A 17,380-nucleotide genomic window follows, 5' to 3' on the forward strand; every position below is an offset into this window, starting at 1 on the left:
TTGTCTTGGCTAATAATTTAACACACATCCATTAACTCATTGCATCCTTTGTTCTTGTTGCCCATTTCCTAAGTATTAAGTGCAAAGTTTAATCCAAACTTTACAACTACTTCTGTGCCTGAAAAGCACTTTCAATGCATTTGTTTTACTCAGCTTACTTTTGAGGTGTTTGTACCTTTGAAATACATTATGGGCTAAGGCAGGCAGGCAGATTAAAACATGGAAATATCAGTAAAACCATGGTTCCAAAATTTGCATACAGGTAAGAAATAAATGATAAAATAGAAACAAGTATAGAAAATGACATTTTAATAGAAATGCATGCAAAATCAATTCATGTATCAGAATATGTAAGGCAATATTGTGTTAACGTGCTGTAAACAAACTGTCTTATAATATTGCACTATGTTTGATGATGCATAATAAACAGGAAATAAATTTGACAGGATAGAGAAAATTGCATTTCTGCTTCAGTGATTAAATATCCTCATTGTACATCCTCTTAATTAGGTTTACGTCAATATTAAAGTATTTCTTTAGGAAATACAACATTCATTTTGTTTAGCTCATACAAATTATATAAATCTGATCAATAAATTGACTAAACCTTTCACTAAATGCTATTTCTAACTAAATATACAGCAGATGTCACCTACAAAATTCAAAACTAACACAGCCGATGCGATGAAGAGTGCAAGCTATTGGTAACTTGAAAGATCTTCCAATATATTCTAGAGTTTAGTGTTACAATGTCAGCTGCCATACAAGGTAAAGGTAACATGTGAATTAGAACTGAGCAAAGTGTTACATTTGTAAACTTTATATGTTTTGAATAAGGTATATCTCTAATTAAGTGGATTTAAAAGAAACAAGTCTTTTCACTGAGAATTATGCTATGAAAACGCGCATGAAATTTGCACTACGGTTTGTTATTGCACTTTCTTATCCCTTTAATTATTACAATTTCAGAATTTGTATCTTCTACCAGAACGAATGTGTCAAACATTAACTTGAATTTTTCCAAAAATTCATAGTCTGATTCAAATCTAAGTTTGTTTGCCCACAATATGACACAACTTCTTTGACAGAAGTAATCAAAAGTGACCAGTAGCTCATCCAGATAGTCATGATGATAAACAACATCAGCTGCTAGAATGTAATCGTAATGAACATCAGAGTGAGGGAAGTTTTTATCTAAATCTACATTCCAAGCCAGCTCCTTAACCTGAGGTAGATGTTTGCTTCTGTTTCGTGTATTTCTCATAAGATTACTTTGTAAGTTACCAATCGTACAGGAAAGATCGGTAGCTGTTACATAAGCACCTGAGAGGAAAAGAAAATCAGGCATCGGTTCAGACTTAATGGTTTGTCACTAGATTTCAATATTCACATATTATAGACTTAATTGTAACTGGACTAAGTAGGTATGTTGCAAAGCGTACCTGAAGCGTCGTTGAAAATCTGCTGCTGTGGGTGTGCGCGATTTTGGCGCCGTTTAGAGGGGGCGGGTTTAAAACGCAATTTTCTCTAGGCTGTTCAAATCGAAGATGTTCAGCCTAGTTAATTATTAACGAAAAATCGCTGGAAGACCCCGTCGCAAAAGCTATTATTAGTTTTAAAGGCCTCGTATAATAGTTATAGTAGTTTAAAAATCAATCTCTAAACCCGCGACCGCCAGCAACCGCAGGGTCTCATAAAGCAAATATCTGAAGTTAGGCTGTATATTTTTACATTAAAAAGGGCTTCTAAAGATCCCTTTATACAAAGTTTAATATTGCGAGCAGCTCATTTTGGGCCCATTATATCCCGCAGTATTTTTCTCGGCATTTGGGGCACAAATCTACCGCAATGTGAACGTTCTAAACCAGCGCATTCACAGGGACCCACTGGAAAGCTGATTTAAATGGGCATTTATTTACAGCAATTGAGCACTAAATTCCTTCCATTTGGTCTATAAATTAATGTAAATGAGATTTAAAAATCATGTTTTATTGTGAATTATTTGTGAATATTATTTGGACATTTAGGCTATTTAAAAATGTTAATCATTTATTAAGAAATGGATAGATGTTTAGATCTAGTAATTGAAGTCTGAAATTAGCTACAATTAGGTAACTAACTAATTATATGCTTTAATTTCAGGTCATCCAAGTAAGATTATTTTATATTTGTTTCAGAATGCTTCAATCTATGATAACTGAAAATTTCATTCAGTTCTCTTAATTTTTAAGAAAGTTATGGGCTTTTGACTGTCCACGATCACAGCTTTTTTGTTATGTCCATAGAAAATCAATAGGGAACAAGATGCTCATTTCCGAGTATGAAAATGGCCATAACTTTTTAAATACTTGAGATATGAAAGTGAATTAGGTGTCAAATTAAACTTATTTTTATGCTTTATCTGATGGGATAAATTACAGACTTGATTTTTAAAATCTCAAAATTTTGTAACATTGCTAGACTAAGTGGGTCCCTGTCACACGGGAGGCCTGGTCCCCCAACGCAACCCGTTCCCCAATGCAATATTCCACCACTCACCGGTTCCCCCAATGCAACCCATCCCCCAATATCCCCCAACGGCGCAGGTACGGCTCATTTCCCCTCCTCCCCCAGCACTCCCTCCCCTCCTCTTCTTTCCCCTCTCCTCCTCCGCTCCCCAATCCCTCCCTCCCTCTCCTTTCCCCTATCCTGTCACTCACTCCCTCCCTCCATAAATCCTCACCCATCCCCCACCTATCCCTCTATCACCACTCCACACCTCCACCTATCCCACCCACTATCCCTCCTGACCCCCCCCCCACTGCCCTCCTCTCCATCTGTACCCCCTCCTCCCCCACCCTCCTCACCTCCCCCACTTTCCCCCTCTCCCTCCCTACCCCTTCCTCTCCCTCAATCCCCCCACTCTCCCTCCTCACCTCCACAGAATCTTCCCTTCTCCTCCCCTCCCTCACCTCTCCCTCCCTCACCTCTCCCTCCCTCACCTCTCCCTCCCTCTCCTTTCCATACCCTCCCCTTTCCCTACCCTCCCTCACTCCATAAAAAGCAGCATCTGCAGTTCCTTCCTCCAAGGTCATTCATTGTTAGCTGTGCTTTATTTCCTGTTTACTTGACGATTGAACCAGTTTGCATCGTGTGTTTGTGTGTGTGAGTTGCTCAAATTCCGTGCAAACTGCTCGGCAACCCTATAACCCTTCTATCCCTCTGCCCACTCCAGCTCAGCCACAGCTCGGCCCGTTCCCATCCTGTCCGACCAGGGGTGGGGGGGGGGAGAGATGGAGTTGGTGTTCGACACGGTAGGATGTACATTTTTTTAAATGTGAAACTATGTATCAGCTCATATCCATATTGTCCACTTCTGAGTTTAATGGTGGTGGGAAAAGATGCAGGATACAATCTGTTCCTGAGTCAGCCTGGCAATGTATGTTTTCTAAGGAGGCTGCAAGCATCCAAGACTTGTTTCGCAGAGCTGAATACCCAAGGTATGCAAATAGTCGGCCATTAACGATTACAAAGTTACAAACTCCACCCTCCCTCCCCCCTCCACGCCAGGTCACCATTTGTTCTTCACCCCCTCCCGACCCAGGCCCCAACCGTGGGCTCCATCGACCCACGAGGCTCAATCGCCGGCCCGTGGGCCAGTAAAGGGGGAACGCTCCCCAACCTTCTACACTAGTTGAAGCTTGGAGTAGATTCCGTTGGATGGTGGGTCAGGCTTGAGGGACCGAGTGGCCGACTCCTACTCCTATTTTCATGTATTCTCCACTGGTCAGTCTACTCCACCCCATGCAGGGACTGGGCCCTTCGGGAAACTTCACACCCTCACTGTCCCTTTGATTTGTGTCCATTTTACTTTTGTGCATCCAGGATGCATTTCTACATTAAAGGCACCACATTAATTGATAAAGTTATTGTGAGCTGTCAAAAAGAAAAGTTTTCTAAAAGGAAATATGCATGCTTTATAATACTTACCGAGTAAGGAAGCCACAACAGACAAAAGTCCTGTTCCGGCTCCTAATTCCAGTACATTTTTGTCATTAAGATCAAACTCCTTCCAGTTGTTTTCTAGAAAATGACACAGAGCAACTGCCTATGGGAAGAAACAATCAACATCTTGGTCAATAGTTATTTTTGTAAGATATCTTATGTTGTCAACAGTAATTTGAATGGAATAGAATTACTTCCTTGACAGTGATTGGAATTACTTTGTGATCTGACCCGACAAAGTTTAGTGGGAACCGAGTTTGGGGAATGGTCATTGATTAGACAATTTGAGCAGCTCCTTCTTTGATATAATATTAACAGCATTTACAATTATGACAATGTGGGTAAATTGGATTAGTGTAGGCAGGTACAACAAGCAGTATTGACACAGTGGATGGAAGGGTTCGTTTCTTTGCCAAATGACTCCATGACTCTATCTACTTTCAGGCCACGATAATATAAATTGTTTCCATTCCCTCTTTATACCTTCTGTAATCCCCATAGTTTTATAATTTTATGTACCATGAAAAGACCATGAGGTGTTGGGCGAAGCGATTGCCAAGCCTGCGCTTGGTCTCACCGATGTAGAGCAGTTGACACCTAGAGCAGCGGATGCAATAGATGAGGTTGGAGGAGTTGCAGGTGAACAGTTTTGGTCCTTGGATGGAGTCAAGGGAGGAGGTAAAGCAACAAGTGTAGCATTTCCTGCGGTTGCAAGGGAAAGTACCAGGGGAGGGGGTGGTTTGGGTGGGAAGGGACGAATTGACCAGGGAGTTACGATGGGAGCGGTCTCTGCGGAAAGCCGAAAGGGGAGGAGATGGGAAGATGTGGCCTGTGGTGGGATCCCGTTGGAGGTGGCGAAAATGTCGGAGGATTATTAGTATCCTTGACATGATCCTCTTACCTTAGAATGACAAATACACGACCATGTGCAAAATTAATCCAGTTCATGCTGCCTTGGAAAAGCAGCCAACAATCAAAGACTTGATCCACCTCAGTCATTCCTCCTTCTCTCTGCTCCCATCTGGCAGAATGTACAGAAGCTTGAAAGTGCGCACCACCAGACTCAGGAACAGCATCTACCCCTTGGTGAGCAGGCTTCTGAACAGTCCTTCTATAAGCTATGGTACTGTCCTGTTCACCTCTACCTCACTGTGGTCATTGGACTTTGTTGATGGAACTGATGTGCTGCAATGATTTCCTGCTCTCTGTATCTTCCCCTTTGCTCTACCTATTGTACCTGAGGTTGGTTTGATTGTATTTATGTGTAGTATATCTGATCTGATTGGGTAGCATACAATCAGTATCAGTATCAGTATATCTTTATTGTCATTTCCTGAGTACTCACATACCCAGAGGAAACAATAAAACGTTGCTCAACCAGTGTCCATTCAGTGTGCAGTACAAATAACAACAAATAACTAGAAATAAAAAACATATATCATGAACAAATTAAATTAAACACTCTACTCTCTACTAAACATCAACAGGCGTTCCGATCGACAGCTGCTGCAGTGTGTCCAGGTTGATGGTTGGTGCGCGATACTTTGGCAAGGGGCTAAGTCCGTTTATCAGTCTTATAGCCTGCGGGAAGAAGCTGAGGAGCATCCTGCTGGTTTTGCAGCTAATGCTCCTGTACCTCTTCCCAGATGGCAGGATGGAGAATATGTGATGCGATGGGTGGTAGGGGTCTTTGATGATGGAGATGGCTCTGTTGAAACATCTCTTCCTGTATATGTCCAGCAAGAAAGGGAGCGGAGCACCAATAATTCTGCTGGCGGTCTTCACAATCCTGTCAAGTTGGTGCCGTTCGTACGCCTTGCAGCTCCCGAACCAGGAAGTGATGCCGTTGGTTAATGTGCTCTCGATTGTCCCCCTATAAAAAGTTTGTAGATGTGTAGTGGGGAGACCTGCTTTACGTAGTCTTCGGAGAGGGTGTAGTCGCTGCTGGGCTCTCTTGACCAGTGCTGTGGTGTTGGTTGTGGACATCAGGTCATCTGACAGGTGGAGTCCTAGGAACTTCACGCTGCTGACCCTTTCCACATCAGCTCCATCGATGTGCAGAGGTGTATGGTGTTGTTTTCCCGCCCTCATGAACTCAACCACCATCTCCTTAGTTTTTCCCACGTTGAGAATAAGGTTGTGGGATTTGCACCATCCTGTGAGCAGCTCCACCTCCATCCTGTACGCCGACTCATCATTGTCACTGATGAGACCCACCACTGTTGTGTCATCAGCGAACTTGTTGACGAAGTTGTTATTGAGTCTAGCAGTACAGTCGTGTGTAAGCAGACTAAACAGCAGGGGGCTTAGGACACAGCCTTGGGGCGAGCCAGTGCTCACGGCTATGGTTTTTGATGTCCTACTGCCCACCCTGACTGTCTGCTGCCGTTGTGATAGAAAGTTCAGGACCCAGTTACATGTGCCAGCATCAACCCCCAATAGCTCCAACTTCTCCACCAGCTGCTGCGGAATGATTGTGTTAAAAGCAGAGCTGAAGTCTATGAAGAGGATCCTGGCATAAGTATTTTTCCGATCAAGGTGTGACAGTGCGAGGTTCAGTGTTGTTGAGACTGCGTCCTATGTGGATCGGTTGGCTCTGTAGGCGAACTGCAGTGGGTCTAGGTCGGCAGGTAGACTCTTTTTGATGTGCTGCATAACCAGTCGCTCAAAACACTTCATTGCTATGGGTGTTAGAGCCACTGGTCGAAAGTCATTATGGCAGGCTGGGTTTGGTTTCTTCGGGACAGGGACGATGGTGGCACTCTTAAGACAGTTGGGCACTACTGCCTGGCTGAGTGAGATGTTAAAGATGTCTGTGAAGACATCTTTCAGTTGCTCGGCGCAGTCTCTTAAAACGCATCCAGGAATGTTGTCCGGCCCTGCAGCTTTGCGTGGATTGATGCTGGCAAAGGCCTTTTTAACTCCGGCTGCGGACAGCCTGAGCGACTGGTCACTGGGAGATGGCAGTAGTGCACGTGTCTGGGTGCTGTTTTTAACCTCAAACCGTGCGTAGAACTCGTTCAGTTCATCTGGTAGAGAGGGGTCATTTTGGCATATCCGCAGCGGGGGGGGCTTGTAGTCAGTGATGGTATGAAATCCCTGCCACAAGCGACGTGTGTCTTTGTCATTTTCGAAGTGGCTATTAAGTTTTTGCCCATACAGCCTCTTCGCTTCCCTGATCCCCCAGGATAGGTTACTCCTTGCCAGTTTGTATGCTGCGTTGTCCCCAGATTTGAATGCAGCATTCCGGATTCTCAGTAGGGAACACACTTCCCCAGTTAGCCAAGGTTTCTGATTGGCACGCCTCCTGACGGTTTTGACCACCGTTACATCATCAATGCATTTATTGATGTATCCGATGACGGATTCTGTGTATTCTTGGAGGTTGATGCCACTGTCATCTGTTGCTGCCTCTCTGAAAATGGCCCACTGTGTGGTTTCGAAACAGTCTTGTAGTGTTGCGGTAGCTCCCTGTGGCCATGTTCTGACTTCTTTGACCGTTGGCATGTCCTGTTTCACCCTAGGTCTGTATGCAGGTGTGAGCATAACCGCTAGGTGGTCAGAGTTGCCGATATGGGGGAGGGGGGCTGCTTTATATGCATCTTTAATGTTGGTGTACACCAGATCTAGTTTGTTCTTTCAAAAATACAAAACAAAGTTTTTCACTGTACCTCAGTACACAAGACAATAATACATTTAAATCTAAACATAAACCTAGAGAGGGCGATTGCCAATTGGTGGATACATTTACAGCAATTTCTGCAAAGTATACAAAGTTTGCTCATTAACTTTTTCAAAGTTTTGTGTCTCTCTCTTTATTCTCCTCCCAAATAAAGATTCCAAGTTATTATACTTTAAAAAACGCACCCCTGGCCAGATCACGGCTCCAAAGTGATCGGTTGATTCATGGATGGTGATATCGTAGCCTGCAAACATATAGGACTCCTTTGAAACATAAGTGTAAATCATCGGAACCCAACTCCGGTGAGCGGGTATTTTGACATCTGTCGGAGTTTCTAAAGGAAACATAAAAATACAATGGTAATTTTAATGGAAAATAATTGGTGCATTTGCAATAATCATCCATGTACACTATAATGCTCTTAGACCATGTTTTTCCTGCATATTTTAATTTGTAATTAAACACCAAATTATACCCCTTTCTCAGGTATTGTGTGACATGGTCTGGTATATAGAACATCAAACAGTACTGCACAGGAATAGGCCATTATGCCCACACATGAAGCCAAGTTGAACTAAATTCCTCTTCCCAAACAGAGTTGCCGATATGGGGGAGGGGGGGGGGGGGGGGGGGAGGGGGAGGGGGAGGGGGGGGGGGGGGGGGGAGGGGGAGGGGGAGGGGGAGGGGGAGGGGGAGGGGGGGGGAGGGGGAGGGGGAGGGGGGGGGAACCATAACTGCATACAATATTCCAATTGCAACCTAACCAAACTCTTCTAAAGCTGCAACATGACCTACTGTTGTGTACAAATCCTTGGGAAAATATGAATGGCTTCGGAGCGCTGTAACCAACAATGACAAGTCCAGGCAACTAGTTATTTCACCATAGCTTGTTTGAACAGTGTAGAGCCACGGTGAACAGTGTAGTTTCTACTTAACTGCCTATACATGTAAACATTTTAATGCATATTAATGGCTGGAAACTAAACAGGTGAGTGGAAAAATGATTTGAAAGGAAAGAGAAGATCCTTGTTGAACCCAAATAGCAGCCTGAGAGTGGAGGTGGAAGACAGGACAATGGATGGATACTTTACAACTACATTTAATGAAGAGGGGACGATACGGGTAGTCACATCAAGAAGGAACAAGGGGGAGAGAGTGAAAGAGTAGGTGGAAGGAAGAAGGGAGGGAGAAAGGGGGAGTAAAGTGTATTAATAAATTTGGAATCTTTGAAGGGGATTAAGTCACTCAGCCATATAAAATATCTCCCAGTTGGTAGAGGCTCAGTTGGTAGAGGCTCAGGCTACTAACATGGTGTCAGAGACTGGCAAGTTCCTTAGAAGGCAACAGACCCTTCAGCCCTCATTCATGATGACTATATTTTTTCCCGGGCTAGTCCCATTGGAATATATTTTGCCCACATCCTTTTCTGGACTTGCCCCACTTACTCACCATAGTTTGTTTGAACAGTGTAGAGCCACGGAAAAGTAAATTTCAAAAGAGAAAAATATGTCTTTGATTTACAAATTTAAAAATATATCTAAAGTAACCTTAAGCTCTAAAACTCAATAATATCTATTTTGTAGATGATATTTAAAGACCATTGGCTTTTCAAAGTTAGTGTAATGAAGTGACTTAGAAACAAAACTTAGAAAAAGAACTACAAACCTAAAAGTTACTATATATATATATATATATATATATATGTTCAAATTAAATAGTATGCCCTTTCTGTCTTGCTGTGCCTATTGCCATTGCTACTTTATCATTATTGTTATTTAGTAATTGTCCATGGAGTCCATTGTGCTCTAGTGATTTAGCTCTGAAAAGTGGTAATTTTAAATTGGAGTTATTGAGTCGGAATAGTATCCTGTTGCTTATACATCATCGAGACCAAACATAGATTGGGTGATCGGTTCACTGAACACCATTGGCTCAGTCTGCCTGGACCTACCTGATCTCCCGGTTGCCAAACGCTTTCATTCCCCTTCCCATTCCCACTCTGACCTTTCTGTACTAGACCTCCTCCATTGTCAGGATGAGGCCAAACGCAATTTGGAGGAACAGCATCTCATATTTCTAAATTCACGTAACCCTTACATCCCCTCTCTCTCCATCCCTCCCCCATTCAAGTCGTCCCAGCTTCAAAGTCGACTTGTTGAGTCTCATTGTCTGTAACTAGTTTTCACCTAGCACACAGCTAACAATGGCCTGTTTCCATTATCATTGTACACAAAAATGCTGGAGAAACTCAGCGGGTGCAGCAGCATCTATGGAGCGAAGGGAATAGGCGACGTTTCGGGCAGAAACCCTTCTTCAGACTGAAGAAGGGTTTCGGCCCGAAACGTCGCCTATTTCCTTCGCTCCATAGATGCTGCTGCACCCGCTGAGTTTCTCCAGCATTTTTGTGTACCTTCGATCTTCCAGCATCTGCAGTTCCTTCTTGAATCCATTATCATTGTTACTTTTTTGCATATCCTTAATTTGTTGTATATCTCTATACATCACTGCCTATTTTTCTCGTTTCCCTTCCCTCTGACTCAGTCTGAAGAAAGGTCTCGACCCAAAACATCAATTATTCCTTTTCTCCAGAGATGCGGTTTGATCTGCTGTGTTACTCCAGCTTTTTGTGTCTATCTTTGCTTATATATTCATGTTTTTGTTTAGATTTACAAATTGTAATACCATTTGAGAGTCTTTTGAAAGCATCTACGCTCTCTCGCAGTTGCATATTTATCCATGCTTTGACAGAAAGGTGAATATCAGTAAAATAAAGCTAGCAATCGAACATATAGTTATACCTGGAAGTTCCTCTTCAGAATCTACTTCTGGCTGCTCCTCCTGATGTCCAATTTCAAATTCGTCCTCAGTCTCTGCAGGAATACTTGTCACGCAGGCAGTCTCCATTGCTGATAGATTACTGCACGTCATAAATCAGGTCATTGCAGAATGATAGTAATGTCATTTCGGAGTTATACTATTAGAAGAACACTATTAGAAGAGTGACAGAAAAGGGACTGTTGGCCTAAACAATGAGAAATCTATACTCTGTCATTACTCAGCCATTAGATTATAGAACGCTCTACTTTGGTACAAAACAATGAGGCCAAAAATACCAGCTTGGTTGTGTCTAGATTTTAGGTTCCTGTGAACACAGGATGATTGTAGCCAAAGGTGAACTTTGAGGAAGTTCCAGGAATGGAATTGAACAATAAGTGGACAAATGGAAAGAATACCAACTAAGGCCTGGATTTAGCTTTTTTTCAATCACACTTATTATTTTTTTGTGTTACATTAATACTGATCTGTTTCAGGTCATCATTAACATTGTGTGAGATTCTGCCAGGCTTTGGTAATGTTTTATGCATTTAAAGTAAATTGGATGTAAATCTGGGCTTCATAAAATATTGCTTGGATATTACAGGTGTCGATTGGCTCCAAGTACTACCTGATGTGTACACATGCACACAGCTTTGTAATAAGTTGCACAGGCACCATATTAGTGAGGAGCTACATGCAGCTAACACCCAGTGCATGTATGTGGTGTAGAGAGATCATGGCATTGTGTGAGTGGGATGGATTGGGAGAGTCTGCCCTGGGTTTTAAGGGTGCAATGTTCCCAATGTTGCCACAGGTATGTGAAATCTACCATTTGCTCCGATCACAATTGAACATTTGGGTGTCAGGGTTGCAGCTTGTGGGGCAATTTGCAAACTATGCAGCTCGCATCCAATGTCATGAACGTGTAGGGGTGTAGGGTGGGGGGTATAGGGGAGGGGGGCGAAGGGGGGGGTGTGCGGGGGAGGGGGTGTGCGCGGGGGAGGGGGTGTGCGCGGGGGAGGGGGGGTGCGCGGGGGAGGGGGGTGTGGACCCTGGGATGCAGACCATCAGGCCCAGGGGATTTATTATCCTTCAGTCCCATTAGCCTACCCAATACTATTTCTCGCCTAATGAAAATTTATTTCAGTACCTCGACCCCCTTAGATCCTCTGTCCTCCAGTACTTCTGGGAGATTGTTTGTGTCTTCCTTAGTGAAGACAGATCCGAAGTACCTGTTCAACTCTTCTGTGATTTCCTTGTTACCCATAATAATTTCACCCGTGTCTGCCTTCAAGGGACCCACATTTAACTTTGCTATTCTTTTTCCCTTAACATATCTAAAGAAGCTTTTACTGTCCTTCTTTACATTCCTGGCCAGCTTCCCCTCGTACTTCATCTTTTTTTGCCCGTTTTGTTTCCTTCTGTTGTCCTATTTGTTTCCTTCTGATGTTGATTGATTAATTTCCAACTCCTCAGCAAATGAAGCAGACACATGCATGTAGCCAATCTTGAGCATCTTTCAAACCAGGACTGATAATTGGAAGGTAACATTTGCACCACTCCAGTGCCAGAGCAATGAACACCTCCAATGAGAATTTAACCAGCTAGCCTTGATATTCAATGGCAATAATATTGCCTAGTCCTCCATAATCTGGAGCCTGGGTGTCACCACATTCAACTGTATTTGCCATATAACAACCATGGCTACAAGAGCAGATTAGAAGCTAGGTATTGGATATTACCATGGTAATAAGGTTTGTATTATAAGGAGAGGCTGGATAGGATGTGTCTTTTTCCCCCAAGAGCATAGGAGGCTGAGGGTTGACTACATAGTGGTTTATAAAAGCATGAGGTGTATAGATAAGTTTAATAGACACAGTCTTTTCACTCGGCTAAACGCATTGGTTTGTGAGAGGACCAATTTTCAAATGGGACTTGAGGGCAACTTTTCCACACAGACAGTGGTGCACATATGGAACAAGCTGCCAGAGGAAGTGGTAGAGCGGGTACAATTATGACATTTAGAAGATACTTGAACAAAGACTTGGATAGGAAAGGGTTCGAGTGATATGGGCCAAGCAGAAGCAAGTTGTAAGGAGCTTGGTTGGGCTACTTAGTCAGGATGGATGATTTGTGCTGTATAATTTGACATATCTTTGTCTCTAACCTGCGGTGAATTCCCATACAGCAAAGCCTTTCCACCATTTATCCACCATCTATGAGGAACAAGTCAGGAATTGGATGGAATACTCTCCACATGCTGGGTTGAATGATCTTCCAACAAAACTCAAGATTGTTGACACATTCACAAAAAAGTAATCAACATGATTTGCAACCAATCAACCACCCTAAACATTTTGTTTTTCGACCATTAGACCAATGTAATGTGTATCATCTACAAACTACACAACACACCTAGGTTATTCAGATAGCACCTCCCAATCCTATGTCCTCTCCCGAGGAGGACAAGGTCAATCAGTAAGCAACTTGGGAACACGATCACAGGATGATAAGACTCTAGGTCACAGATCATCTGCACTTGCAAATATGAACAAGATCTGTTCATTCATCAGCTCTGGGTCTACATTGAGCTACCTTTACCTGGGGACTACAGAGGTTCAAGAAATAGCTTGTTGCCTTGCTCCAAAATGCATTATATCCTAATAAATAAAATATGTCACCATCCAGAGAACATCCAAACCGAGAGATCTAACAAACCTCTCATCTTCACAAAGTAAAAAAAATACAGATGCTGGAAATCTAAAAAATGGGGATACTCAGCAGGTAAGATAATGAGAGACTGAATGCTTCTGATCGATGACCTTTCATCAAGACCCAACCTCCTGTTGCATTTCTTGGACACTTCTATGTAGGTATGTCCAGAAGTTGGTATTGTATTTTACAGTTATGAAAGATGTTGGTGAAGCCGCATTCGGAGTATTGTGTTCAGTTTTTGTCACACTGATATGGGTTGTTAAGCTGGAAAGTGTGCAGAGAAGATTTATGAGGATGTTGCCAGGACATGAGGGTCTGAGCTATAGGGAGAGGTTGGGCAGGCTAGGACTTTATTTCTTGGAGTGCAGGAGGCTGAGGGGTGATCTTGTAGAGTTGTTTAAGTTCACGAGGGGAACACATGCAGTGAATGCACAGAGTCCTTTACCCAGAGTAGGAAACTCAAGAACCTGAGGACATAGGTTTAAGGTGAGACGGGGAAGATTTAATAGGAACCTGAGGGGCAGTTTTTTCACACAGTAGGTGGTGGGTATATGGAATGAGCTGCTAGAGGAAGTAGTTGAGGCAGATACTTGATCATGTCCCTTATCGTGCAATGAGTATCATCTGTAAATGGCTTGATTATAATCATGTATTGTCTTTCTGCTGACTGGATAGCACGCAACAAAAGCTTTTCACTGTACCTCGGTACACGTGACAATAAACAAAACTGATAAACTACGATAAAAACATTTCAAAGAATGTACACGGGTACTTGGATAGGAAAGGTTTCGAGGAATATTGGCCAAACACTGACAGGTGGGATTAGTGTCGATAGGGTATCTTGGTTGGTATGGGTTAGTTGGACCGAAGGCCTCGTTTCCCTGCTCTACGATTCTATAAACATCCGCAGCTAGAATGCGCCTCCCCTTTAAGTACTTCTGGCTAGTTTTACGTTCTGTTGGCCACATGAAAAATTAAGCTGCATGTTGAAAAGACAAATGAGGAGCAGAGGCAGAATTGGCTGCAGGCCGTCATTGTACAAATAGGTAACAGCAGGAAGCTGATGCACTGCCAATGTTGAATCAACTGTCACAGAGTTGTCACATCTCATATTCCCCATTACAAGCTTTTCTACTTAACTGCCTATACATGTAAACATTTTAATGCATATTAATGGCTGGAAACTAAACAGGTGAGTGGAAAAATGATTTGAAAGGAAAGAGAAGATCCTTGTTGAATCCAAATAGCAGCCTGAGAGTGGAGGTGGAAGACAGGACAATGGATGGATACTTTGCAACTACATTTAATGAAGAGGGGACGATACGGGTAGTCACATCAAGAAGGAACAAGGGGGAGAGAGTGAAAGAGTAGGTGGAAGGAAGAAGGGAGGGAGAAAGGGGGAGTAAAGTGTATTAATAAATTTGGAACCTTTGAAGGGGATTAAGTCACTCAGCCATATAAAATATCTCCCAGTTGGTAGAGGCTCAGTTGGTAGAGGCTCAGGCTACTAACATGGTGTCAGAGACTGGCAAGTTCCTTAGAAGGCAACAGGCCCTTCACCCCTCATTCATGATGACTATATTTTTTCCCGGGCTAGTCCCATTGGAATATATTTTGCCCACATCCTTTTCTGGACTTGCCCCACTTACTCACCAGCCACACCCACTATCAAACTCACCAGCCACACCCACTATCAAACTCACCAGCCACACCCACTATTGTCTGGAACTTTGCAGTTATTCATCTTCATTGCTACTTCTATCTCATTCTTTAAAAATGGATCTCCTAGTGTCAGTGCACTCTTGAGCATGTCCTAACTCAATGACTTGGCTCTGTGTAGAGGCAACGCTTCATGTTACACAGGTTCATCATTGGAGTGCACTTGGGAAATAGCTGCTGAACTGTCAGCAAGCTCGCGATTTATGTGAAGTGGGTGCTAGATATGCGGAGAAACACATACATTCCAGTCTGGTGAGTGTACTGTCTATTGCCTACATTTTATAATGCTTATTACTGGCATTATGATGCTAGACTAGGCTCTGGTAAATCGCATCTGTAGTTAACCAGCAGGAGAGAGGGCAAATGGCCCCAATTATCTAATATGGGCTCATCAAAATCCCCCCCCCCCCCCAACCCCTCTTCAGCTTTAACTAATTTATGATATGCTGTGCATGAGCAATGTTGGTAGGAGTGTAGAAGGTGGAGTTGTGTGGGGACAAGATTAGTGGTCAGAAGACATAGACAGACCAAAGGGAGAAAGCAAATCCTGGCTAAACTCTTCCTGTAATAATAGCATCTGGTCATTCATATTTCTTCATCATCCTTCCTCTCTCCCTTTTTTTATCTCCCTCAAATTTCTGTAAAAATGATCGTTCTCAAACATTCTCAAGTTCTGATGAGAAGTTACCAACCTGAAACATTCACTACTTTACACATATATGACCTGACCTGCCGAGTGTTTCCAAACGTTTTGGGGTATTATTTCAGATTTCCAGCAACTGCGGGGTTTTTTTTTGTTTACTCAGTTGTTTTGATACGATTTACAGAAGCAGAGTAAGTATTTGTGGCCTCATTTGTGACAGCACTTCACTGTATCAGGACACAGAGGTGCAGTGCTGCAGGTTGTTCAATCCAAACAATACGTCTCTCTTAAGAAGTTTGGTTTGGGGCTGAACCACCATTTTGTTCGGATAATCTAGTTTTAACTAGATTGTTTAACTATGCAAATCGAAGTATTAAGGGCCTGTCTCACTGAGGCTATTTTTTAGGCGACTACAGGCGACTAGGCTGTCGCTACATGGTCGCCGGGGTGTCACCTGTATGGCTGTGAGTTGTCTCCTCAGTCGCCCAAAGAGTCGTAGCGTCTTTCTGGTCGCCGCTGGATTTTCAACATGTTCAAAAATGTTCGGCGATAGTCGGCGACAGTGGGTTGGCACCAATGAGCGGTGAATTCCATTGGCGACTGCCTACGTCAACCGACGTCAACCGGCAACAGGTACCGGCGACTGAATTGTCTTCAGTTGTCTTCAGTTGGCAGGGGCGTACTTTGTTGTAGCTTGACGCGGGTGGACTTAGGTTGACCGGTTATCGTAGGTTGTCGCCAGTGCGGTCGTAGGTTGTCATAGGTGGATGTCCTAATGGGTCGCTGGTTGTCGGTAGCTTGCCGTAGCTTAACATCGACTTGGTGGTAGGTTGTTGTAGTTTGTCGTAGACATTGTCGTAGTGGGGTCCAGTCGTCGGTTTTTCGGTGACCTGCTACAACTTTGACAGTCGCCAAAAAAATCGCCTTAGTGGGACAGGCCCTTTATGCTGATCAGATCATTGGACTTGTTCCCTCATATTAATATAATTCTTCATTATTTTGAGCTGGTCCTGTATTAACTATTACCAGATTCTTTGTCAGTCTAATTCAGCAAGCCTTCTCTTAATGGAAAGTAATTTTTTATGAAGATATTTTTATTTGCCTCACAAGTTCTGTGTTTCCATGGTTATCAGTAATGCTTAATTCAAATTAACTTGCAAATATTTCAGCAAAGCAAGAAAAATATAAATTAATACAATCTAATTATAAACTACACATACGAAAGCATTATATTTGCAAACAATTCAGCGTAGATAATTAATGTGAAGATATGCAAAATAAAATAAAATCTGTACCTTTTCTAATGTGGATCAGGAGCTCTAATGATTCTCCACTCCTGAAAGAGTCAGGAGCACTTGGAGCTGGGCTGCAGTAAATAAAGCTATCTCGTAGAACACTCCTCCCCTCCATCAAAAGCCAAGTGGCATAATTATTGTCACTTGCACAGCAACATTATCCAGTAAGAGCAGAATTTATTATCTAACAGCAACAGAATTCAAATACAAATTCAAAGCCTTTCTGCTGTTTGTCGACAGGTTTGATGTTACACTGATCTCATCCAAGTGAGATTTGTGCCTGTGACCTATCACGTCTAAAATGCTGAGGTCTTACAATTAATTCCTGGGAATGGTAGAAAGAGAAGGGCACATTTTGGGGAATTGATTGCACACTGCCCCTGCCACTTTGATTGCTGGCCAGACTAAATATATTAGAGTCTAGTTGACCACCTTGGGAATTTAACATTTTGATGACATTTACTGACATTCAACACAAAGGATTGGAATGTTTGACATAATCTGGGCTTTGAGGGAATCACCCTG

At 42.9% G+C, this 17,380-nt stretch overlaps 1 protein-coding gene across 2 annotated transcripts in view; it reads right to left on the reverse strand.

Moving 5' to 3' along the window:
- The window catches only part of LOC116974155 (protein-lysine methyltransferase METTL21C-like), a 28,726-nt gene continuing 11,346 nt past the window's right edge, over positions 1-17,380 (reverse strand). The window contains exons 1-5 of one of the 2 annotated variants that reach the window (XM_033022334.1): positions 16,856-16,987; positions 10,465-10,583; positions 7,852-8,000; positions 3,970-4,087; positions 1-1,323 (exon numbers count right to left, since the gene is read on the reverse strand). In XM_033022334.1, the coding sequence (XP_032878225.1) occupies positions 920-1,323; positions 3,970-4,087; positions 7,852-8,000; positions 10,465-10,570 (777 nt within the window). In that variant the 5' untranslated portion in view covers positions 10,571-10,583; positions 16,856-16,987 and the 3' untranslated portion in view covers positions 1-919. Of the gene's footprint in view, positions 1,324-3,969; positions 4,088-7,851; positions 8,001-10,464; positions 10,584-16,855; positions 16,988-17,380 lie in introns of those variants that run through there. The other variant, XM_033022333.1, reaches the window with a different exon arrangement.

Source organism: Amblyraja radiata, chromosome 6, assembly GCF_010909765.2.
Source record: "Amblyraja radiata isolate CabotCenter1 chromosome 6, sAmbRad1.1.pri, whole genome shotgun sequence".
NCBI lineage: Eukaryota > Metazoa > Chordata > Chondrichthyes > Rajiformes > Rajidae > Amblyraja > Amblyraja radiata.